This window comes from Cebidichthys violaceus, unplaced genomic scaffold, assembly GCF_023349555.1.
Source record: "Cebidichthys violaceus isolate CVI_PGR_0920_01 unplaced genomic scaffold, fCebVio1.0.p SCAF_79, whole genome shotgun sequence".
NCBI classification, from domain to species: Eukaryota; Metazoa; Chordata; class Actinopteri; order Perciformes; family Stichaeidae; genus Cebidichthys; species Cebidichthys violaceus.
The window spans coordinates 53498-80411 of NW_027176963.1; the positions used below are offsets into that span (position 1 = coordinate 53498).

The 26914-nt window shown below is 43.9% G+C and overlaps 1 protein-coding gene across 2 annotated transcripts in view; it reads right to left on the reverse strand.

Annotated features, from left to right (window-relative positions):
• Window positions 1-26914, reverse strand: part of mad1l1 (mitotic arrest deficient 1 like 1) — a 47485-nt gene that overhangs the window by 8202 nt on the left and 12369 nt on the right. For both annotated transcript variants that reach the window (XM_068737430.1, XM_068737431.1), the window contains 4 exons: window positions 25517-25608; window positions 25166-25256; window positions 12085-12319; window positions 6197-6390 (listed from right to left, as the gene is read on the reverse strand). In XM_068737430.1, coding sequence (XP_068593531.1) covers window positions 6197-6390; window positions 12085-12319; window positions 25166-25256; window positions 25517-25608 — 612 coding nt within the window. The remainder of the gene's footprint in view (window positions 1-6196; window positions 6391-12084; window positions 12320-25165; window positions 25257-25516; window positions 25609-26914) is intronic.

The following is a 26914-nucleotide window of genomic DNA, read 5'->3' on the forward strand; positions in this document are numbered from 1 at the left end:
GTCTGCGGGACGACTGGACGTCCTTAAGCTCGAGCCCCGAGGACAAATCCCCGAAAACCTCTCCATCGCCCCCTGGTGGAGCACGACTTTTGAACATCGACGTCTCGCTTGAGCCTGTTCCTTTAATTGTGGGAAGAACAAAATCAATTGATCGTGATTGCTATTGGACCAAACGTGCGGCCCTACTATAAATCGATCAGATCCAGCTCAACATGGGTTTATTACAGTGAGACGATAAGCCCGATTATAAACAGGACGGTTCTCCAACTGTCTTCCTTTTTAAAAAAAACAGCCGTAATGATTTTTCTACACCCTACCGGCTGCAGTCAATAGGGTTGTTGTGGTGCTTTAACTGCCATTCAGTTTAAAATGAGCTCGCTCATTCCCCTTTACTCCCAATTCAATAAAAAGACATGGCTTAAGACGAAAACACCTTTATCGGCTCTAATCATTTTAAGTAGCCGCCCCGGTGCCTGCTGCAAATAACACCAACACTCTAGTGACATTAAATGGGATTGGTCTGAAAATAAGAGAGGCAGAGTGAACGGGGCTCATCACCGGGTGATAAAAGGGGACGACACCGAGAACCTTTCTGGCCCCGCTGGGCCACAGTGCTCCCGACCGACCGACCGACCGCTCACACGGCTTCAGTCTTATGGTCCGTTGCCAACGCCAACCCTGACGGTTTGAGCTGAGCCTTAAAGTTATTCTAAAAATGAAGCGGACAAATGACTCAACCATCCAGGCTGTGACGGCTTATACACGCCGCCTGACACACACACACACACACACACACACACACACACACACACACACACACACACACACACACACACACACACACACACACACACACACACACACACACACACAGCGTTAATCATTCCCCAGCGGCTGATAAAAACAGAGACAGGTCATTAAGACTCGACAGTGTTCATAAACTGTACTTTATTAACTGTCCTCCCCACTCTCACACACAGTCACAAACTTATGCTGCTTTTTCAAAACCATCGTTTTCTTTTTTTTTTTTTTTTTTTTTTTAAACGTTCCGCTCCGTCTACGCGTCACCTACCCTCCCCAACATTCTCTCCTCTCCCTCCGTCTCTCTAAGGTTGAACGTCAATCGGGAGTGTGCGTTAATGAGCAGGCCCTGAGATTCTATCTGCTGCTTTCATTAGGAAAGGGAAGGCGTCAAGGAGAGAGCGTCAAGGAAGTGAAGGAGGAGTGCGGGAGAGCAAGGGAAGGAAAGAAAGAAAAAAGACAGAGGAGTCAATCGGTCGATGGGGAACATGTAGAAGATTTCAGTCTCTGCTGTGGAGAGTGTGTGTGTGTGTGTGTGTGTGTGTGTGTGTGTGTGTGTGTGTGTGTGTGTGTGTGTGTGTGTGTGTGTATTTGTTAATGAGCTAATCAATAGTAAAGGTGTGTAAGCCCGGGAGAGGGTCTGCTTCTGGAGATTACTTAAAGAGACACACAACTTATGTGTATGACTTGTTTATCAGCAACGTACCTCTGCTGCTGTGTGTGTGTGTGTGTGTGTGTGTGTGTGTGTGTGTGTGTGTGTGTGTGTGTGTGTGTGTGTGTTTTTTTTTTTCTATTACGACTCAACTAAAGTTGCTCAACTGAACTTTCTAAATGTTTAAGTCTCCATCTGAAAAAACGCCCCGCTTCATTTTCTCTCTTGTCAGCATGATGTGATGAAAAATGTTGCACATTTTTCTACTGGAAAAAAAAAAAAAACGCAAACTGCATAAAAGAAACTGCCAATCAAGTCCTGTTCTGTCAGCCTGACTTTTATGGACTTTGTGTTTATGTGAACCTTTGCATGGCTAAACGTTAATGCTGCACAATGCGGCGCCTCCCTCTACTCGACACTTCAGGAGGAAGCGTAAATACTCAGTCGCTCTCACAGCTGAGATGTTTGTCTCGCTGATTAGCAGAGCCTCATAAATACCTAATCACTGATGCTAATCAGCCCTCTCACCTAGGGTTGAGCTAAAAATATCAATCTCACACACACACACACACACACACACACACACGCTCACGGTAGCCTAACACACACAGATTTCCTCCCCGTCTAAATAATTCTGTCATCACAGGCATTTTAACATAACATTCATCCATTATTAATTGACAAACAGCATTTATCCTCATAAACTAGGTATGACTGAGTAGCTTTTGCACCGTATCGGATTCTTGTTTTTGCAATGTTATAAAAAGACTTTGATTAACTTTTGATCTCCCACGACTCAGAAACACACACACACACACACACACACACACACACACACACACACACACACACACACTTCTGACTTTATTCAGAGAAATTGATTAAAAACTACAGCATGAAGGTGCCATCGCAGTTACACTCCCTTTGCCTTTGAAGTCTACAAATGTCTGTAAAAGTCGAGACATTTGATGGTGAATACATCTTTAAATTAAACAGGAAACACGACTAACCGTCTGCACGTTCACCATATCATTACGGTAAAATGCATACACTAACAAGCAATCATTTTTGCATGGCAGCCTGCTCCGGTATGTTGGCACTAAGCTCAAAAGGTTCTATGGGTCTACAGACACGCCCACTTTATGCTAATCCCATGCAGTGTGAATGTGCTTTTGAATATGTCTAAACTACATTATTTTTGGAATTGCATAGATTATATATATATTTAACTGTGAAGCTGAGATTCTACTGGATCTAATGAGCCCAGTATTTATGTGTGATGACACAGTGAGACCTTTTTTTTTTTTTTTTTTTAAACTTGACATCGCTGTATAAAATGTCGTCAACCTCTCGGGTAATCATGGCATAATAAAACTTTACAGCCACAAACTAGAGACCAAGTGCGTTCAGAGGATGAGCGGCTTCATTAGGTACGTTGACAATAAGAGGATATCCCAGCAGTTTCCAGAAACAGAAGTGATCGCCATCAACTTGCCGAAAAATGGAATTCTTGCAGTGTCATGGTGTTCCTCAAGGTCTTGGCGTCTTATTGTGGTATTTTGAGGGGGTTTATCATTTTTATTAGTTCTTGAGTGGTAAAAAAAAAATGTGCTGTAACAACTTATGAGACAGGAGCGAGTTTGGGAATGGCATCATTTTCCTCCATCATAATGTTCCAACCAATTCTACCAATTCACAGTTGCTCTATTTTGAATTATATAAAAAATTGATGAATTCATGTTTATATCTGATATGTGGCACATACTGGTGACCCTTAAAAATGGCTAAAATATGTCTATGTGAATCTTTAAGGGTTGAAGTACAACCTCTGAGCGACAGAGAATGACAAAGACAGAATAAACAAAACATTCCTTGCAGTCATAATTACCATCATCATCATCATCATCATCATCATCATCATCATCATCACCATTGTGCCTCTACCGTCCCTGTTTAAACACTGAATGAGTGAAACAGACAGAGAAGCGTCTCATTTGACAATTCAACTTGAAACATTTCAATTACCACATTATGGTGATGTTTAGGAGCTGAACAGCGAACGTGAATAAAGGATGAAGAATTCATTTGAATTAGAATGAGACACAATAAATGAGCGCATGAGAAAAGAGGGGGGGGGTGGGGGGGGGGGACGTGACAGTTGCAGGTTAAACAGCTTACACCATAGGAGGGGATTTGGGTGCCTCTGCTTGAGGGGGATATTAGCAGGATTAACTGGCAACCCTGTTGCTGAGGTGAATAACATTAGAATCCTATTTGTAAAGACGACTAGGCTTCCTGTCCAAAATCCCCCAGTTGCTCTCCACTCACACGTTCCTCATCCCACAATTTGTCCATTTATGTTCCCATAAACCAGATTACACACACACACACACACACACACACACACACACACACACACACACACACACACACACACGTGTAAAGAGCATGTTATGTATATTGTTATTCCTGTGTGTGTGTGTGTGTGTGTGTGTGTGTGTGTGTGTGTGTGTGTGTGTGTGTGTGTTCCTTTAAGTGTGTGTGTGAGTGTTGTATGCCATTAGTAGGACAGGCCTCTCTGCTCCCATAGGCCACCAGGCGTGTGTGTCATACAGAGAACACCCTGAATACTAATACAGGAAGCGTTAGCATCTGTCTTGTGTGTGTGTGTGTGTGTGTGTGTGTGTGTGTGTGTGTGTGTGTGTGTGTGTGTGTGTGTGTGTGTGTGTGTAGGTCTTTGCACATCTGTATGCATGTGAGTTGAGGAGGGGGGTTGAGATTGGAGTGTGTGCATTTGAGTGTGACAGTGAGTACTATGAGGGTGTTACGACTGCGTGCGTGCGTGTGCGTGTGTGTGCGTGCGTGCGTGCGTGCGTGCGTGTGTGTGTGCGCGCTCTATGGACGCAGTCTGAGGTTAATAAATATTGACAGTGAGTTATCTCTTCTGGCAGGGTCGCAGGTGGGTTCGATGGAGCAGATTGGACACACCAGCGAGAAGAGAAAAACATACATGTGCACGCCCACACGCCACGTTCAAATCCCCGTCCATACCATGCGTCATTCAAGTGGAGTCCTTGAGCAAGGCAGGCAGTCGTGACCCGTCTAGCACTCGACCGCGGTAATCACACCGCCAAGATAATAGAGCCGCCTTCTACCTCGCCGGTATGGATTCTCTCTCCGCGGCGTCTGTTCCGGCTAGAGGCCCCCCCCCTCCCTCCCCTCTCGTATCGCAACACGGCAACAACACGGTGATTAGCTTCTGCTACACACTCGGATCAGAGAGCAACAGAGAGAGGCGCGCAGATAAACAACAAGAGGGAGATAAAGACAGAAAAAAAAAAACGTGTTGCAGGACAGGAAGGAGCGAGGAGGGGAAAGAAGGAGACGAAGAAGGCGAGTGCGAAGGATGTTATTTATTTTTTTTTTTTTTTTTACTGTAAAGCTACAGGATTCGTTTAACAGCTGAGGGACGGACACGCATCAAGGTTTTATCCGGCCCTCTCAATGAGGGTGTGAGGAGCGCTGATCGATTAACGCAGCCCAACCCTGTGACATTGCCCAGTCATCACTCTCTCCCTCACACACCACACACACACACACACACACACACACACACACACACACACACACACACACACACACACACACACACACAGTCGAGTACAAAGCTATAACATGGTGTAATGGTGCATGAATGTGGATGTGGGGGGAGGTCAAAGGGAAAACAAATAAACACCTTTTGCAAGGTCAAATGTGCACTTCCTGAGGCTTTGCTGAAAGATCCCACCGAGACAGATATCAGCGCTCACACAGACGATGTTGACAGCGCTTCCCTTTCAACTTCACACATCTACGTTAACGATCGCGACGCTTACGGAAACAAACACGGCGCCCGTAGGCTGGGAGCCAACACGCAACCGGATCTACTATCAGCAGGCGTGGAGGTACAGAGATGTACGTAAAGCTAGGAACACATCGACGTCGTCGCATGAAACCGTATCGTATTACCACCAGGAACAAAATCCAAGATGTCCAGTTTCAATTTGTCACACCGCATTTATGCACCACTTTTAAACCTCTACTAAAATACTTTATATTGGTGGAAACTCTCTTTACTTTGACAGCAATAAATCAATAAAAAAAAAATAAAAATAAAAAAAGTAAAAACATCCGATAATCGTCCAATCCTTTCTTTCGGCCCGTGTGACATTATTAGATGGCTGGCTGGCTGGCTGGCTGGCTGGCTGGCTTACCTACCTCCCTCCCTCCCTTATCTTGCCAGTGCTTCCATAATGCTAGGCACACAAAATGTCCCAATACTAACATCCTATTGTGACACCTAATACTACTACTATAAATATGAAAGTACTATGAACAGCAGCCATGTTGGTTGTGTACGTTCATCATGTGTTGGGTGTGAATGAGACATGAGGTATGAGGTAGTTGGATACGGTTAGTGACGACAGTGATAGGCTGCACTCCTCCCATGGACTCGTAGTCAGTTTAATGTGTTTTGGGGGAGTGGCTTTGAAGGAAGGCCTAAAACAGAAGGGTTAGGATTTTTCATTCAGATACTTTTAAACTCTAGCTTATTCTTTCTGGTTTCCAAAAGTTGCCTACCCCAACTTTTATGTCCTTAAAAAACAAAGTGAGTGTGTGTGTGTGTGTGTGTGTGTGTGTGTGTGTGGTGTGTGTGTGTGTGTGTGTGTGTGTCCACAGTGCCCAGCCCTGCGTGTGAAGTACCTTTTTGAAGAGCAGGGAGTCGTCCATGTGCTCCGCGTAGACCGAGGTGAGCCTGTACTGGTTCTCAGTGGTGATGTCGATCTGGTAGCCGGTCAGGACGTAGCAGACTGTGCGGAACTCCTGGATTTTCCTCTGAAACACCTCCTTCAGCCTCTGGTTCCTGAGCTCCGAGCTCTCCATCTGCTTGCGTAAATCTGAAGACACACACACACACACACACACACACACACACACACACACACACACACACACACACACACACACACACACACACACACACACACACACACACACACACACACACACAAAAGTTAGGGAGGATAGTCAAGACATTCTCACAGTGTATTTTTATGTACGTGATCAACATTCCCCTCTACGATTCTGAAACACTTGCGAGACTCGTTCTCCACGGAAGCACGCGCTCGACTCCCAACGCTAATGCAGCATAGACGGACGGCTCCGTATCGGCTACACACCCCTTGAGGCAACTCCATCTGCTCACTTAAGAGTCCAACCAAACACGACAATGTGTGTAGTGGTGACTAAAGCAGTCAGCTGCGTCTCCCAACCGGCAGCAGAGAGGAGAAGCAGGACGACGCGCTTGAACAGCTATTTGCAATAATGACTTTAATTGGAAGACTTGATTTGAGAAGGCAGAGAAACTGTGTCCGAGCAAAAAAAAAAAAAAAACGAGTCGTAATGGAGGGAAGTATTGAAAATGTTATTAACGTTCAAAGTGATGCACCTGAGTGTGATTGCGTATGAATATAATGTAACATTAGAGATGGTGAAAGGAGTGAGGAGAACCAGCCGCAAAGAGTCTGGACTGGAACATGAGGTCTCCATAGCTACCGGCAGCATCATCAATAGTTAACATCACTTCATTTGACATTTCTATGACTCCAGCCAGAAAAACGCCGTTTAGCTCGGAAGCTCTTACGCGAGCGTTCTCCTCTTTTCTAAGATTCCACACATGATGAAAAGTGGACAAATTGCTCTAAATAAATAGCAGCGAGTAATTTCCTCAATCTTGTTCCTGCTGTTTACAAGACGCCCGGAACGCTGCTGTATGTTGGCTTTCTTCTCATTTCTGCCAAAGCGGAAAAAAAAAAAGAAAAAAAAAGTAAGTATTAATGCAAGAGCATGTAATAAAAAAAAAAAAACGGGCGAAATGCTCGTTTATTAACACAGAAAGATAAGCTTGTGTCGATTCATTTCGAATCGGTCAAAAGCATTTGAAATGTGAATTTACTTTGATGAGAATGATTAAAGGACCGGTTTATTGACCCGTTTACAGCAAACACCGACAAGTCACCGCTTCTCTTGTGTCATCACAAAACGGAAACGTCTCATATTCCTGCAGGAGCCCGGGCCTCTACTCCTCTTCTTCTTCTTAGCCTATTAAGTTTCAATTTGTCATCATCAAACAAACGTGAATGGCCAGAGAGGATAAACGTAAAGAGACTGCGGGTGTGTGTGTGTGTGTGTGTGTGTGTGTGTGTGTGTGTGTGTGTGTGTGTGTGTGTGTGTGTGTGTGTGTCCGTCTCCCGGGCTCCTCTCGAGTGTCAGTCAGCGCCGGTAAATACCGTTTCAAGACGTCGGCATTGTGGCGAACCTGTCACTGTGTGACAGCTATCAAAGTGCCCCGAAAACGGATGTAAATTCTCAAGTGACAGCAGGAAGTAGACGCCGTTTCAATTTACTGCAACGTGCAGACGAATGGACGCGGACGCTGGGAAATGAACACGTTATTGACGGTGCAAAGACAGCACACACACACACACACACACACACACGTGCCAAATGTGTGTGTTTAGTTGCTAATTTAAAGCATTCGGGGTAAGAAGATTTTTTTTCACCAACTGTCAACTTTTCAGAAAGTTAGTGATTTCTGACTTTTGCCCTTAATTGGTCTCAGCGGATCTCTGCACGCTGTCTCCTACAACCTGTCAAGACATTCTGAGGGAGGCGCTTAATTATATCGGGTTTTTTTTTTTGCAAACTCATTTTCCAACCAGAACCTAACACATCTGTAGAATGTAACATGGAGAAATGGAAAAAAAAAAAAAGGGTAATGACACAAATCTGTTGTTTTAACCAACAAAAAAAACAGTTTAGAGAGAGTGAAGCCTCTGCTTCTTGTGACAACGTGTGAAGACATGTGAAGACGTGTGAAGACTAATGAAGACTAGTGAAGACTAATGAAGACTAGTGAAGACGTGTGAAGACTAATGAAGACTAGTGAAGACTAGTGAAGACTAATGAAGACTAGTGAAGACTAATGAAGACTAGTGAAGACGTGTGAAGACGTGTGAAGACTAGTGAAGACGTGTGAAGACTAATGAAGACGTGTGAAGACGTGTGAAGACTAATGAAGACGTGTGAAGACGTGTGAAGACGTGTGAAGACTAATGAAGACTTGTGAAGACGTGTGAAGACGTGTGACGACGTGTGACGACGTATGACGACGTGTGACGACGTGTGAAGACGTGTGAAGACGTGTGAAGACGTGTGACGACGTGTGAAGACGTGTGAAGACGTGTGAAGACGTGTGAAGACGTGTGAAGACGTGTGAAGACGTAGGCTATTCTTGATTTTAAAAAGTGGAAGGAAACGTCTTTTTTTTTTTCCAATATACTGTTTGTTTATATATCAGCATTTCATTAATTTCTGAATTGTTCTTTTTAAGATGTGGATTATTATTTGTGATATAAACAGGATAAAGGCAACGTGAAGACCTGAACACAAGCTACAGATCGCTCCCTCTCTACAGGATAAACAGCCTCACCCGGCGTTAGGAAAGCACACAGTTAAACCAACAATAGAGCTAAGAGAACAACGGACACGGCTCAGTGAGAGGAAAGAAGAAGCCTATTAAATATCATTGTTTACACCTCAAAAAGATAAAACAGACTTATAGATTATAGTGTAAACTCATATCAAATGCAATCCAATTGCTCGTTTTACACAAACCCCCCTGCAGTGATTGGATGCACTGTCTGGGTTAATTGCGCAGTGTATCGGTTGTTCTGTACCGTTAGTTATGCATTGAATTAAATATGAAACATACTGCAGTTTACTGCATGACGGGGGAAGTAGTCCCTTCAGGCAAAAGGGTTGGGAACCACTTAAATTCCTGGCTACATCACAGACCACTGTAAAAACCTGTCACTGAAGTCAAATCTATGTAAAAGCCCCACAGCACAAGTGAAGCGTGTGCTCAAAAGAAATACGTTCCATCATATTTTAAACTTTCCTCGGCAAAAGAAGCCCTCAGGATGCGCCTGAGCAGCAGGAAAAAATCAAAAAAAAAAAAAAAAGAAGAACCAGACAGTCACAGAACACAGTCATGCGTGAAGCTAGAGATGATACTTACCAACAGCTTCATTCAGTGGTTTAATTCAATTTAAAAAAAAAAGGGTATTCAAGTGCAAAAAATGAGCCAAATTAAAGAATAAGTCCCGTCGCTGTAATCCTCTGCTTCATTTTACACGTTTTTTTTTTTTTTTTTTTAATCATAATTGTTTAAAATCTCATTAAAAATGGAATAGAGCATACTTAGCTCTGAGGTCACTGACAGCAGTGCTCACTTAGACGAAAACATCGCCGTCGGCTGCATTTAAAAATCTTTTTAGAATGGAAATGGACATTTCATGAGTGCATTCATTTTGTTCGCACCACGGCAATTTACACAAATCTAAGAAAAACAAGACATCAATTACTAATTTATAGTTACATAAAAGATCATATGAGATTCTACAGGGTTTATGACTAACGTTGAGCGTGTGAAGTAATGCTTTGTTCAAGAAATCTGTGCCGATCTCAAAGACGCAACGTTTATTCCGTTTATCTTTTGATACTTTTTCAGACTTCCCTTTGCTTTGGCCCTGGTTTGAAGATAAGAACAGATATCACACATTAAGTCCGTATTATCTGCTACAAGTTAAATTGAGCACACAGGTATAAGAAACTCCATTACCATTTCGGCGAGAAGAATGGGTCTGGAGCAGACGGAGTGAAAGGAAGTGTTAAAAAAAGAAAAAAAAGAAAAGGAAAGAAAAGAGAATGACTTGTTGTAAAGAGAGCGAGGAGATGAGTTAGAGTTCTGGAGAGACAGAGAGACACAGAGAACATGAGAGGGAGAGCAGAGGTCCTCAGAAGAAAAATTAGCCAACAGACGATGAACCGCCCTGAACTCCAATTAAATATCTAACCCCGTCACGACGACACTTTCCTCATCCAACTGTCCGTCGTGTCCTCACGCCTCAGAGGGCAAAGGCCTCAAATATGAGTGGAGCGGTTAACCTTCTTACGTCGGTTTAGGTGGCCGCCGGTAGAGGGCGTCGGCATGTGGAAAGAACGTCCGACGCTTCCTGTAAGTTAACAATGACACGTTGCTATGTCTTCTCACCCGAACCACCTCGGTAAGTAAATCAAATAAGTTAACGTTCAAATATAATGAACCGCATGACTCCTGCTGAACGGAGCGGTTTCTCAAATCGTACATTGAAGAACGTGTTAAGTACAGTTGGTATTGAGCCCTTCCTGAGCATGTACTGAGTCCTACATTAACCCTGTGAAGCCCACGCTTTCCTGAGTTCAGCAGCAGTTCTGTCGAAGTTTCACGGAATTCTTGTCACCCGACTGTTGGTCTCAGCCGAGTCAGTCATGGCTTCCTAGTCGCGCTGAGGAGGTTGTTTTTTTTTTACAGGATCTGTTTAGAGTAAACGGTTTTAGGTGAATGAATAAAATGTTTTTAATAAAACATCACAATTTCAAGCTTAGTTCCTGGTTTCCATCCCGGGGGTTCAGAGGGTTAATGTATTCGGTGTTGATTTATTTCCCCATTAAATGTTCTCGGTGGCTAACTGGATGTAGACCGTGAGTACAAACCTGCAATTGCCCCCCCCCCCCCCCCCCCCCCCCCCCTACTTCAGCCAGCGTTCTCCTCCCCTTCTGCTATCTGCACTAATTTGCAAAAAGCACCATCGCTGCATCCTGTGCCTAAGACAGCGACAGGTCTAAAGAAACACAAACCAACCAGAGCGTGTTTTTCCCCCTATAGCACAGCGACAATAGGAGGAGCCAGACCTTCCTCTATGCTGACTCAGCGCTGTGGAGCTCAGCTGTGTAGCGTTGTCACGATACCAGAATTATGACTTGGATATGATACCGGCCTAAAGTGTCTGGATACTGAAACGACACCACGGCAAAAAAAAAACATCAGGAAAATGAACGGGATAACAAGATGACATTTAAATGATTGTTATTCTTTTCCGTGTCGTTAATAGAAAACTAGGACACATTTGGACAATGTCATTTCAAGGCAGTGGAGGGAGTGAAAAGAAGCCATAAAACTTACAGGAGTGAATTATTGTACCGTAGGGTGTTAATACATTTTAATAGCCGACCGGTTGCGGAGGAACCTCTTGAATTAGCTCAGCTTTACGTTCCGATCTCTCCAGAGAGCGATAAGGAGGAGCAGCGGTGGAAGCCCTTTTTGTTTGAGCTACAGTACTTGCAGAACGCCGCGGACGGTCGGTGAGAGAACTCGTATTTGCAGAGTGCATGTGAGAGAAAGAGAAAAAAAAAAAAAAAAAAAAAAAAAAACACACCCCCACTGTGCCTGGAGCAGGTGAAGGCAGAGCGCCGCTTCTCCCGCTGCGCACACACACACTAAAACACTTGAAGCATCGGCACAGTTTTAACAGCAGATACTTCTCTAGTATCTATCTATCTATCTATCTATCTATCTATCTATCTATCTATCTATCTATCTATATATATATATATATATATATATATACACACATATACGGTGCAATGCCACAGCTGTGTTCAGTACTTATGGTAAATGTGATACGCGTCTTATCTGTTGTTGATCTTACCCAGAACCTCCTTCGACGGCGGTAAACTGAGGCTGCGGCTGGCGGCGGCGTGCGCGCCGGAGTCGTCCTGCAAATGGACGGCAGCGCCCCCGTCCTGCAGCGAGCGCACGAGCTCCCTGAGACGAGTCACTTCCTCCCGAAGAGCCTCCACATCCTGCTGGCGCTGCTGCTTGGCGGTCGCGGTCGGGTTCATCTTGAAGTGGAGAACTCGGGTTTTGACGGGATCGTAGTCTCCCTGAGACAGAGAGACGGAGAGACGGACCAGACGTCCATTAGTCGTTTGGATTTCTTTAACGCGAGTGGAATACAGTTTTCTGAATTAAAGGAACAGACATGATACACCATTAATCGTGATTTCCTATAACTCAACAGTCGTACATACATTTATAGAGCCGGGTATAAAAATGAAGTCGAGTTATGTCTAACAGCATCAGCTTCAGTACTAAAGCCGGTCAATAAAAGGTTGTCAGTTCTGATGAACTCACATTATTACCCGGCTCTTTGAAGGGAATATTGTCAATTTGTGTCCAGAAATTGTATTTCACTTTGGAAAAACAAGAGTACGCATCCTGCTGCACCGGTTTTAACTAGTTTCTCTTCAGCGACATCATTTCCATGTTCCTGTAACGGCAAGAAACTCAGAAAGAGTGTAAAATGTGTTCGTGAAGGAGCGCTTTGTAAACTGACACTTTCCCCTGACCGTAGGCCCAAGATTAGTATTTTAAATGAACAAAAGAGTCAAAAATGAGGATCTCAGTTTGTCAAAGTCCTGGGTGACGTCTGCAAAGGCCGCGTTTTGTTTTCGACTAACTGTCCAAAACTCATAGATAACCCGTCCACAGCCTCAAATCCCTCCCACTGAAGAAGCTGAAACCAGAGAACGGTTGACACTTATTGTTGACGAACATGATGTAACCAAGTAACCGATTATATATCTGCCGCAAACGACTACACAAGGTCAGCCTTTGTTCAGCCCTTCATTCATTCGTAGTTTAATTCATCCAGGAGCTTCTGGTCTTGGTTTGGATGAATGAGGACACGGGGCTGAAGAGGATTTGTATCCAGGGGAGACAATGTCTCTCTCTCCGTCTGTCCCCCCCCCCTCCATTGATCAAGTAAACAGCATTTGAAGTTCTCGCTCATAATAACTCACAGGCCTTTAGAACACAAGGCTACAGCAACAACATGGACAGACTTTCATAATCAAAACGGGCCAGGAAGAGCTTTTAGGAATCCATCGAGTGTGTGTGTGTGTGTGTGTGTGTGTGTGTGTGTGTGTGTGTGTGTGTGTGTGTGTGTGTGTGTGTGTGTGTGTGAGAGTGTGTGTGTGCGTGCGGGCTGTGACTCAGAGGAATAAACGGGGAGGAGACGAGAGGTGAAGCGGATTCCAGGAAATCAATCCATGCTTTCAGTCACAATGACTCCAGAAAAAGCGTGTACATTTGAAATATTAAGCACTCTGTTGCCATTTAGGCTCATATTCCTCTTTCATTTTGTCTGCTCGAGTGCTGCTAAAAGAGATTTCTGGGATGTAATAAATGGCCCTTGTCCACATTCTCTTAGTGTACCACTGTGAGACCGTGGGCAGTGAAACACAAACAGTTTGTTTTACGATGAAAGTTTTAAAGCGTTCTTTCTTTTTTCTTTTTTTTTTAGTACTTTAGGTCACTATATTATTAAGGCTGACCTTTCTTGGTTATGGGACAAAAACTGTGCCAAGGAAGGAAAACGCACAGGAATATTTACATCCTGCACAAACACGAGTCCAGCTGTTACTCGAACGGAATCAGAATGAAACTTTACAGCAGTGAGACACCGGAACACTTCAGGAGAAGTCAGGGTTCTATTGTATGATTAAAAGCACACCTTGAAGAGTGCATTAAATATCACACGGTATTAAATGACACAAAATATTTACCTATGGAACGTACTATATGTTTACAGTATATTTACTTGTAGAGGATAGTATATGTGTTCAACCATAAAAGCATAATCATTGCATGTATTAAACTCAAAAGTATAGTTACTTTGAGCCATAAGGGAGAGATGGGGACCCTTGAGACGGGCTTTTCAGATTCGACCACGACCATATATGGTGATAAGATGAGTTTGGAGAGAGGCGGCAACAGGAAGGAGACAGGAAGCGGTCAAGCGAGGATGTTGGTGCATGCTGCTTAAAGGAAGGATTGGATTTCAGCCAATCACTGAAGCCGATACCGGACTTTGAAAGTTTCGGACGGAGACTTTCAAACGTAAGACATTGTTCCAGAGGGTTTTTCTTCGGTTCGCGCCGTTATCATTTTACAGTTAACTAGCTTGCTGGCCTGTTGGGGTGAAGCGTGTGTGGACTCTGTTGTTTGTAACCGTTTTAGCTTCTGTTAATTATGAAATCATTTGTTGGATTGTAAACTGGACCCAGCTGATTTTTTTTTTAGCACGACTCTGCTGACGAGAGAGAGAGAGAGAGAGAGAGAGAGAGAGAGAGAGAGAGAGAGAGAGAGAGAGAGAGAGAGAGAGAGAGAGAGAGAGAGCGAGAAAGAGAGAGAGAAAGAGAGAGAAAGAAAGAGAGAGAAAGAGAGAGAGAGAGGCATAGAGGGAGAGAGATCACAGTCCAGGGGAACAATGTCTCTCTGAAACAACCACTTATATACTAAATACTGCACCGAGACACAGAGACAGAGACGATAGATAGATAGATAGATAGATAGACAGATAGATAGATAGATAGATAGATAGATAGATAGATAGAGAGCGCTGCAGCCTTCCTTTGTTTGAGAGGTTTTCCCACCACGAAACCATCCAAAAATGTAGCGCAAATGTTATCCGAATGTTCCAGAAAATTAGCAAAAGGAAGTGCGAATGTCCTCAGGTAAAGCGGCTCGTGGCGCCAGTTCTCCCGTCGCACTGCGTAACGACGCAACTAAGAGAACGTGGAACGACGGGTCGGGTTTGCGCCGTTTGTTTGGAACCTTCTTCAAATGAACGCGTGAAGCAGTCTCCACACTGGTGCACACATATCTTAAATAAATAAAGCACATGCTTCACGTACGTTTTGATTTATCGGCAAAGTCTGTCCTCCATTGCACTTCGTCCCATTATATTTTCATCTGAACCCTGACTTTTCAAGCTCAGCCAAGCTTAAAATGTTTTGTGAAATATCTCGTTTTTTTCCGGCGTTTCCAGAATGAAACCTTACTTTAAAAACAGGTGGATGGAAATTCACGGCGGCTTACGCTCACGGGTGAAGCGGCTCCGTTGTGTAGGAGACGGGGGGGCATTTGGAATTCAAACGAGCAGCCTCATCTCCAACAAAAGATGTTTATTTTCTGTGCAACCTGTGACTGGTCCGCTTTGCCTAGCCTGCCAAAAAAAAAAAAAATCCTCTCTGCAGAGGCTACAGGAGCACACAGTGAAGTTATGAGCGTCACACTGCCTACCTGCTTTATTTCCCAGCGTGCTCCTCTTTGCCCTCAGCACAGAGCGCCGTCCACCACAGCAGCAGAACGCCCCGCTCTGATTTACAGCCAACGCAAAGGAGCATTTAATGCGCTGCTTGCGTTTCAAGCTTAGAAACACACATATGTGAAGTTAATATATATATATATATATATATATATATATATATATATATATATATATATATATATATATATATATATACACACACACACACACACACACACAATGAAGGAATAAGCAATTCAAATAGTTTTAGTAAATGTTTCATTTACTGAAACTAAAACCCTGGCAACAGGGAGTTTGATGCCATTACTATATTTCACTACAGTCCAAAATGTAATCATCAAAACAGACTAACAGCAAATTACATAACATCCAATGCGTGGAGAATACAGATGGATGAGAAGAGAAAAAAAACACACACAGAATAAGAAGCAAAAGCTAAAATGGGAACGTTTCGTTTTGAACACATGATTTCCTTCTTTTCTTACTCCGTTTGCTTGTGACTCTATAAGGTCTGGGTAAAATGAGAAGAGTCAATCTTAGCTTAATGCAATAAAAGGAGACGCACACAGAACAGGAACACACACACACACACACACACACACACACCAATCTCAGCTCTTGATTACTGGCTAAATTAGATTCCACGTGCCCCCGGGCGACTGTTGCCAAATAAACTGCGGGCGTGTGGGAGAGCAAGAAGCAGACGAGGAGAAATGGTGAAGCGGGACACAGAAAAGAACACGGTAGAAACAAAGAGGGCGACGTTGCCTACAGCGGAGAGGAAAAGCAGCAGCATGGATGAAGAGGGGGAAAAGCCTCGCACGCTTTCAAACAACGCTTTGTATGATTTAAAAAAAAGGAACGGAGTGATTGAGCTTTTCTAAAATGAGAATGCGTGTATTTATACCACAACATTTTCAACCGGACTGCACACGCGCGCGCGCACACACACACACACACACACACACTCACACACACACACACACACACACACACACACACACACACACACACCACACACACACACACACACACACACACACACACACACACACACACACACACACACAGCCAGATAAGTCAAGGCTTATTTGCTTCCTGCGTAAGTCTTTTGAAGTCCTACATCTGTATATGGAGGGTTTATTCGAGGATGCCTCTGTATGGGTGTGTCGTGATAAACAGCCAGAGAAAATAGAAGGGAGAGCCAGATAGTGTGAGACAGATATGTAGATTAGAGCTGTAAACCCGGCGCAAAAAAGAAGAGTCAAGTCCTCAAAACGCAGCCAACAGCTACACGCTGTCAAAAAGCGAAAAGAACTCTCACAAACATACTTCCTTGAAATTAGGCCAAGCGAAGGGAAATTAGAATGATTTGGCCGTGGAATTCATACTTTACTTTTTTTGAGATGCCTGGACTGAGCCGGGGGGCAAAGTTTTAATTGACTGCTCAACAGCAATAACAAAGGAAATGTATTTCTCTTTGGCATTAAAGCGCATCGCTTTCAGAGCAAGCCAAGAAATAGCATAATCTGTTTTTAATTGGTTGAACTCTCCTCATGTATCACAATAAAGTGAGGAAATGGGGGGAAAAAAAGGCCATTTTCATGTCTTCATCCATTTTTACCTTTTGTGCAGAAAAAAAAAAGTAAAAAGTAATCAGGTGATTAAGTACGATCCACTGAAACAGAAAACATAAAATCTAAAAGTACAAACAGAGAGAATCATTTATAAGAATGCAAAAAGGTATCATTACCTTTCACTGCACATGCAAGTCTGTGTTTGAGAAGAAAAAAAGGGAAAGCGGTGCACTTTGTGTTTATGAATTATAATTTAGTTTGCCGCCGCAACATCAGAAAAACGCCAAATTGCCTGAGTTTTAAAGTGGATGTTAGCAAACTGCTTCATATTACAGTTGGCCTGTTTTGTGGTGTGTGTGTGTGTGTGTGTGTGTGGTGTGTGTGTGTGTGTGTGTGTGTGCGTGTGTGTGTGTGTGCGTGTATTTACATGCATATATTCAGTCTGCTCTTCCACACAGTATTTACAGTGCAGCAAGGTGGAGAGCCACTCTAAGTGCCCAAGGCTACGTATCTCTTATTCATAGAACAACAATAACAACACATCTAATACCAGAGAGTAGAGTAGTTATGTTATGAAGGGAAAATAGAGAGTAAGAGGTAGAGAGAGAGAGGGAGAGAGAGAGAGAGAGAGAGAGAGGAGAGAGAAAGGGAGAGAGAGAGAGAGAGAAAGGGAGAGAGAGAGAGAGAAAGGGAGAGAGAGAGAGAGAGAGAGACGAGAGCGACGTGAGCGAGCGAGCGAGAGAGAGAGAGAGAGCGAGCGAGCGAGCGAGTGAGCGAGCGAGAGAGAAAGAAAGAGAAAGAGAGAAAGAGAAAGAGAGAGAGAGAAAGAGAGAGAGAAAGAGAGAGGCATAGAGGGAGAGCGAGAGAGCGAGAGAGCGAGAGCGAGAAAGAGAGAGAGAGAGAGAGAAAGAGAGAGAGAGAGAGAGAGAGAGAGAGAGAGAGAAAGAGAGGCATAGAGGGAGAGAGAGAGAGCGAGAGCGAGAGCGAGACAGAGAGAGAAAGAAAGAAAGAGAGAAAGAGAGAGAGAGAGGCATAGAGGGAGAGAGATCACAGTCCAGGGGAACAATGTCTGTTTTTAACACCGCTGAACAAATCTCTCTGAAACAACCACTTATATACTAAATACTGCACCGACCACAGGGGACACAGGAGTCGCTGATGGAACAGGTGACACACTAATGGTGGGTGAGTGAGCAGAAGGGCTACCATCAAAAAAAAAGTAACAAAAGCTCACCGATAAACCCCACGAACTGAAAGAGTGAGAGGTTGAATTGGGGAGACACTGGAGAGGCCAACCTCTTCTTTTGAGTCACATCACCCAGAAACACATCGGGGGCCCCCTCCCCTTTACAAATGAACTCCACAGTATTCAACCCCCTGGTGCTTCTCCCATTCTGTTGCCAGCAGGGGGCGACTCTCTGGTTGCAAAAAGAAGTCTGATTGGATTGAAGTCTATGAGAAGATGACTAAACGTAGTAAACATGAGTTCATGGTCTCAATCTCTAGTTTCAAGTCTTCTTCAATACAACATGATGTTCATTTAGTGAATTATGGTCCATTTAGAGTCAAACAGACCATAAAGCAGGGTGTGCTTTAGGGCGGGGCTTACTGTGATTGACAGTTAATTTCATTCACTGGTTGCAAAAAGCCAAGATGGCGACGACCATTTCGCCAAACTCGAGGCTTCAAAACATCAGTCCACAAATCAATGGGTGACATCACGATGACTACGTCCACTTACAGTTAATGTGTGCAGGTCAATTACATAAAATTCAATTAAAAAAAAACATTTAAATACCAGGTTGTAATGCAACAAGAGTAAAAAAAAAAAAAAAAAAAAAATTCATTAAAAACTCTTTTTTGTTTCGATAAAAATTTGAATAAATGTAACCGTTATGTCACTTTAACGGTATTAATTATTTTCTGACTTTGATTTACAACAATGTACAGATGTGTTAAAAACACTCCTACTCTACCGTCTTAATGTCCATATTGTCCTGAGAGACAACCAGCCGCAGACATGACGGTGTCCTCTGTGTTTACAGTGTAGATTCACATGGATCCATTGTTCCCCGTTTCAAGTTTTGAAATTTACAGAGCTACAAGTTTTGTTTTTTTCTGTTATCAAACCTGGATGTAATATAACATAAATGTAATGAGAGTTTGTGTTGTAAACTTACAACTGCAATGACAGAAATCTAGTCAAAATAAATTATTGTTATAACCCATCCTAAAATTGTATACAAAGATTTTGTCAAGATGTTCATGAATACTGTACTGTGTATTAGTTGATGGCAACAATGCGGAAACATTGTTCGAGGCAATGTCCAGACACGGTTGTCTCCATATATCACATATGGGGGGGGGATTAAATACGGCACATGTGCATCACGCAGTGCACCTCGAGAGGCAAGCTACTGATAACTGCTCCTCGGCAACAGTGTGATGTCAATAAAAGAGCAATCGCCACAAGCAGAAATCCCACTGTGGCTCTTTGTGATACGGGCTGGGTGTGAACGCGGAGCAGTTGCTAAGCGGGCGCCATGGAGGACTCTAGGTGGAGGTTACTCTTCAGTGGGTTTTCCTACGTGGGCTGAATTTGAGGACGACCAGCTAGCCGCTGCTCAGACGTCATAGGTAGTAATAAGACAAATGAAGTGGAGGAGTAATGGCAGATGTGCAACAGCATTCCCCTTAACACTGAGAAAGATTTGCCTGGTAATGCGCGAGGCTTAGTCCACGACACAAACATCCGACATCCTTTGATGAAATGCTTGGTAGAAGAGACCCCGCGGAGCTTTCTTGTAAATCAACAGAAGTCATGTTTACATTCAGTGTCACTCACCAAAAAGCCTTGTGTGCATCCTTGAGATCTAACAAACGTGTCGAGTGCATTTCCCGCCTCGTAAAATATTCGCAAAGAAGATATTTAAAGTATTCCTTGTTTGTTTCCATCCATGTTTACTTGCAGTCGTCGTCGTCTTTGTTGCTTGGAGTGTTACAGACACAAGTTTATCAGTGGAAGAGTGTGACGGCGTCACCCGTGTGCGCACATGGGCATGATGAAGAAAAACGGGGAATCACTCGTACAAAAACGGCTCCACAGGTCGAAAACTCCATTGAGATTCTTTAGGCTCAGACACGCATGCAAAGCACAAACTGAGAAGAGAACATGCTGTTCTGATGAGCAGTAGGGTCAAAGCTGGAGGTCTCCAAGATCCACAGGTCAGAGCGAGGCGGTCGTCTTTCGGGCGTGACGAATAAACTATTTATAGTGGCAGCGATGCAAATTTGCGACAGTTGCAACAATTTTTCAATAAAAAAAAAAAAAAGTTTGAATAAATTCGTAAAAGCAGAAAGTATGACAAAAACAAAAGTTACAAAAAAAATTCATTGACGTGGAAATGAATCGCACGAAGAAAAAGAAACATGCCTGGTGTGTAAAGGCCTGAAGGTGAACTTGTTTCCGTGGTGCAACTCTAGTACTGGCAAGTTGCACTGGCAGGGCATGAATATCACCATGTTGCTTCTCCAGGTATTGTGAGGGTCCACAGATCGATCGCTAAATCCCAAGAAGCAGGAAAAGGTCTGGAGACAGATTACAGCCCTCTGGGCCTTTTCACAGAAGAGTAGACCCGTTCCCTCCAAAAACCATGACGGCAAGAAGAAACAGCAGCCAAGCTGTACTTTGAGACTGCTGAGAGGACTTTCAGCCTGGTGCAGGACCCCAGGCTGAAAGGGCCTGGTAAAGGTGGAGCTGAAGAGCTCTTCATATCATGCAGTATGAGCACCAGAACTTCTGGTGGGCTCTGCCACAGGGACCTGAGCCTTTGAGAGTTTATGGATACACAAGGCAAAGGCCAAAAAGGTTGAAAAAAAAAAAAAAGGTCTGCAGAGCGGCAGACTCTTCCATGGTAGACTGCGCTGCGAGGTCTGTCCTCTTCCCCCTTATTATCACACCTCTTAAACAAGTACCGAACGCTCCCTGAGGAGTAACTGCAATGTGCAATATGTCCTCCTCTTCCTCATCAAACTCTGATCACGTTGAACCATCTCACCTGTACGTAACCAAGTGTTGGGAGTGACCTTTGAGTCTTTTTTGATGGTAATTGGACTCCCAGGTTGCTGTGCCTGCCACTGGACGGATGGCTTTTCTCCGTTTTCTCGCCGAAATATTCATTTGTAGGACAAGACATAGCTGTAACTCATAGGGTCGACGGGTCAATGATTAGGCGATGGTTCTGAGCGGACGTCCACGAACGACATGGTGTCAGCAGCCGTCGCTGTACCCGTACATTTGGGAGTATAGCCGAGGCGCATCTGTCGTTACTGACATTTCACTCTCAAATTGCATCTTACACTGAGCAGGCTTGTAGGGGGGGGGGGGGTATCTCTTTTCTGACGTCTCGTATCACTTCACCGCTTTACTGGGTAAGAGCGGAGCAGCGCTGACATCATCTCTTTGGCTCAAAAAGTCTGAAGGCTGTTTGCAGTTTCATACAGAAACGTCAAGTTTTCCATACCAAATGCACACAACTCCCTACATGCCAGACCGGTGATGGGTGATGGAAAGACACGCCGCCGTCTGGTGGGGATCGGAGCTTCCGTCGGTAGTTACTGAGGTACAAACACGGGAACAGAAGCTTCAAAGTCTCTAAAAAGGGAAGGCTCTCAAAAGGTTTAGACGAATTCAAAATGAAGGTTGGGATGTGGAAGGCTGGTTGCGATGTGGGGACACTTACACCCTAACCGGATCGAAAAGACGCCTCCTTCTCGCCCTCGATTGTTGCCGCCGTCCTTCAGCCACCAATCATCATCATCAATCTGAGCTCAACTGTCCACAGAATGCCAGAACAGCCTCATTAATTTAAGGATCCGCCGGTCAAAAGAGGACATTGGTAAATAGCCGCCTTCAATACCGTATTCAAACGTCTCGGTGAAATATAGCGGGGACAATGTTGCCCAAAGGAAATTAGTAATAAAAGTGGTAAGTGTTGTTTTATTGGTCCGAGATTTTATTTTCCCTGGCGCGTCAGGGTGTCAGCTGCTGGCAATTAACCGGTGTCCACTTGCCAATACATTATGAAGAGCAGAACATCAACTTGCCACGTTGCCAAAAAAAGCTCCACATTCAGGATGAACTATATTTTTTAGCACCAAAAAGCAAAAGAATGCAGCCTCACGGTTGTCTGCGGGCCTAAATGACACATTCAGTCATATGTTCACCTATATTTAATGCTTGAACTGTTTCCGTGATTTCAGCTTTGGATTAAACCTTTAAATAGGTAACCGCCATTCAAATGAAAACCTTCACGTGACATCACTAGAACAGCAGGCGCACAGATTAACAGCCAAAACACATCCGTCAATTGTGATCAGACTCAAATGAGCTTTACTGGCAGGAATGTTTCTGGTGTTTTTATATTTTTACATAAAAAAAAAAGATTATTAAATCAATGTGTTTCCATGATGCTGTATATCTACATAGCCTACGCTTCCAGATAATGCAATAATGCAGCATAATCAACGGCATTATTGGGTTTGGAGACTCATTATGCACACAGTGAAGCTGGCAAGCAACCTCCCGCTACAAAGACACTGTAGTCTGTAGCAGGTAAAGTCCTGCTCCATCCCAGCGCTGTGGCGCGTTGCCTCCGTGCTCCGTGTATTTTGGACGAAAGATCTACTAAGAAACCTTACCTGAGCCACAAAGAATGCCAGTCAAGACAAAATAGAGACATAGGACTAGATGAAACATAACACCTATCTATCGGACAATGAAGACATAATCATAATGTTGCTGAGTACTACAGTAGGGGATGCCCACGTCAGCACACGTACAGCAGAGAGACTACGTTGATGCAACCTCTTGCAATGGCAACAACTATCTTTGTCTAGACACCGGCGTGACAGCTGGAGCACAGCTGTATCAGGTCCACTAGCCGGCAGTGCAAAGAAAACTAAAATCAGAGAGTAACAACAAAAAGAGGAATTGGAATAGAATTATATCAGATTACTTAATAGCTGCTGTTTCTCACAAGAAAGTAAACCGGGTCCAAACCACAGAGGGAGGGGCAATGTAAAGTAAGAGGAGAGGCGGGTTCTGAAAACTCTTCAAATGAAATTGTTCGTCATAATAAGACTGACTGTTTCTTTAAGTCGGCCATGGCAGAGAGATTTGGAGGAAACACCCTTAAAAACCACCCTTCAAAATTAAACACAACAATCATCCAGCTACTCCAATCTACTCCGTCACTGTTTTAGCCCATAAAACAAGAATTTCTCATGTTTATATTTTGCTCCTCTCTGCCGCACAATAACTAACAAGTAGCACCTGAAAGCAACTCATAGAGCCTCCACACAACCGAGTAGGTGGTGGGAACACAAACGGGACCTAATGGTGTTTACTTGTCTGTCATCAATAATGAATGTTTGGAATGAAAAAGAGAAGAAAAAAAAAACATGGTTTGTGGACTGCGGTTTTGAGGCCTCGAGTCGCCATCTTTGTTTTTGTGAGCACGTTTAGAATGCGGACGAGAGACGTGTAGAGACGCCGTATACGGCTCTGGAAGCAGCAGCGACCTGTCAGTCACAATGTAGCCCCGCCCCTAAAGCATATCATTAGCTTATAGTTAGCTACAGATATATCTGAGAGCAGTATTACAAAGTGTTCAATCGTAGCATGAAAATGTGACACCGCCATACGCCTGATGATTACTTCATAATTGCAGGATGCGGATTTAAAATCAGATGCATTAGTCGTATCTCTTTAAATGTCCATTGTGCAACACATATATTACTTGTCAAGCGGATGAATGGTATCAGAATTTCTCAGGAGTGCCTGCTGTCAGATTACTGGTGGGAATGATGGAGCACGAGTCCATAAAAAGCAGTCTCATTACGCCGGTAATCTGAGTGGTTGACAGTCACACCCGTCAGCGTGATGTCAATATAAAGACGGGGCGGAAACGACCGGGTTACGCTACAACGATCTGACATGCAAGTTGATGTAATGAAAAAAAAAAAAAAACCCCGCTGTCAATTCATTCAAGCATTCAATTCCATACCTCTTTCATGCCTATTCATTCAGCCATTTATTTCTCCTTTCAAACGCGTCGCCATTCAGTCACTCATCTCCTCACTGGGTCTGATGTGGAGGTCTCTCTCTGTGTGCATCAGACCGTGGAGGAGTCATAAAAATGACTCCTAAGAACTGACCTGATCCATTGACCGCGCAACCTTGAAACCTGTATATGTGCGCACGCACACACACACACGCGCACACACACACACACACACACACACACACACACACACACACACACACACACACACACACACACACACACACACACACACACACACACACACACACACACACACACACACACTCAGTTGTCAATTGCCTTAAAAGTGGTGGTCATGCTTGAGAACACATGGATTTCATTCACCCCGCGGCTAAATGGAACCAACACGCTTGCCCACACACACACACGTTTCATTAAAGTGCCCTGGTAGGCTTAGTTTGGTACAGTATGAGTCAGGGGAGTTAAGAGGACCTGGCTGAGATGAGATGAAACACACACACACACACACACACACACACACACACACACACACACACACACACACACACACACACACACACACACACACACACACTCAATTTAAAAGGAGAAGGGATCGGGGATAACTTAGGGAGTTAATTAAGTAACTTTGCTAGATGAAAGTAGCTGGATTAGATGCACACAGACATCCATGTGTGTGTTAGTGATGTTACCAACAAGGATTCATTTCATTTCAGCCAGTTCCACTCTAATCCCTTCAGCCAATAAAGCAGGATTTTTAAAATCAACCACAGGTCCTGCAACTTTTCTGCCGGAAACCCACCTGTGTGTACCTGATTGCACTTGGAAAAACTGTCAGATACGGCGAGTGTTTGAGTGAATCAATCTGCAATGTCATACGAGTCCTCGGGGGGGGGGGGGGGTTCCTCTGTGCCAGACGAGTAAATCCATCACATGAAAGCGGTTGCCTACCTGTAGGTTGTGTCTCTCCAGTCTCATCTCCAGAACGTTGTTCTGCTGCTCCAAACGCTGGCGCTCTGCCTCCAAATCTTCAATTTTCTGTCTGAAGAACACACACACACACACACACACACACACACACACACACACACACACACACACACACCAGTTTATTAATATAACGACTATGCAAATTGTTAACTCAGTAGGGTAATCCAGCTCTGCTCACAGTTAATCCACTCTTTTATATATATACCCTTGCCTTGTATATGCATTAATCGTGTGTGTGTGTGTGTGTGTGTGTGTGTGTGTGTGTGTGTGTGTGTGTGTGTGTGTGTGTGTGTGTGTGTGCGCTCTAACTACCTGAGTATGCTGACCTCCTCTTTGGTCCCTGAAGAGCTGCTATCAGCAGCAGAGGCCTGCTGCTTCTTTAGAGACTCCAGCTCCAGCTCCACCTGCACAGACAGGAGACGATGGGCCTGCTGCACTCACATCAGATCACCTCTGGCTGCCTGCCTTGCACAAACCTTCTGGCCGCAGATAGAGCCCGAGGACTCTATTCCGGTGTGCCGCTATCTTTTCCAGACAGGCGTCCAGACAAAACGGCTACATCATTTATACACCATTAGCAAAACCGACCATTTTTACAATGTCACAATCTTTTTTTTCCCCTCTAGTACTTTCTTTTTTTTTTTTTGTCTGTAGTTTTCGCCCCAATCTCACTCTCCTGTCTGCAATTAGCCCTCATTTCCATTTGCACAGCCGTTTTCCTCTTCTTATTTTTTTTTTTTTCAGAGAGCATCTGTCCGTCTCGCAGCTCATCCTCCCTCCCAGTCTTTACCCAGACGTAGAAGTAATTACTGCTCTACCAGACAGGTGGATTTCACGCGTCAATATTCATTGCCATGGCTGTGTTGATGTCTCCCCGGAAACAAGGAGCCACAAAACGAAGGGCGATCGTAGAACAAGAGGCAGAATCACACAGTGTGTAAGAGAGGTTAGGTCATACCTGCCAACCCTTTTCTTTATCCCGGTTTTATACCATATTTTAAAACGTAGACTTCTTTTCTGTAACTCTTCGCTAATCAAACCCTTAATTAAGAAAAATATATATCCCAATGCTATTTCTTCATTCCCCAGAACGGTTCAGAAGAGTACAGATCCGATACTCGTGAACTACATACCTACACACACAATGTGTATATTTTTCAGTAATATAGTCTTCTAATACTGTGCATACACCGGTTTCAGTTTTCATCTAGTTTGTGTGTAAATTCGTTCCAATATTGGTAGTGTGGCTTCTCGTCACCCGTCAATTAGCGTCGCTTCAGACAGTAAGAGAAAAGAGGCGGCGCTCAACGCAGGAGAGCTACTGTACTAATACCAGAAATACAAATCCAGATGGTAAAGAAGTGAAAAAGGGTCGACGGGACCAACTTCATAGTTTGGCACAAATCCTGTTAGTCAGCACGTTAGTCACAGACGTATTCAAGCGGATAAGCGCTAATGGCTGAGGTTACAATGACTAATCATGAAGTACTAATTAAGATTTCTATGGCTTTCATAAACATTTTACTTTATGCATCCATGCTTCTTTTGTTAGCTACGGGTGGAAAACGAATAGAAGTTAATTAGGGTCAAATATGTTAAACAATGTAAGGAAACAATGCATTTTGTCTGTACCTAGCAGAATGAAAAGCTACAAATAGCACGCGTGGGAGTGAGGGAGCGAGCGAGTGAGTGAGTGAGCAAGTGAGCGAG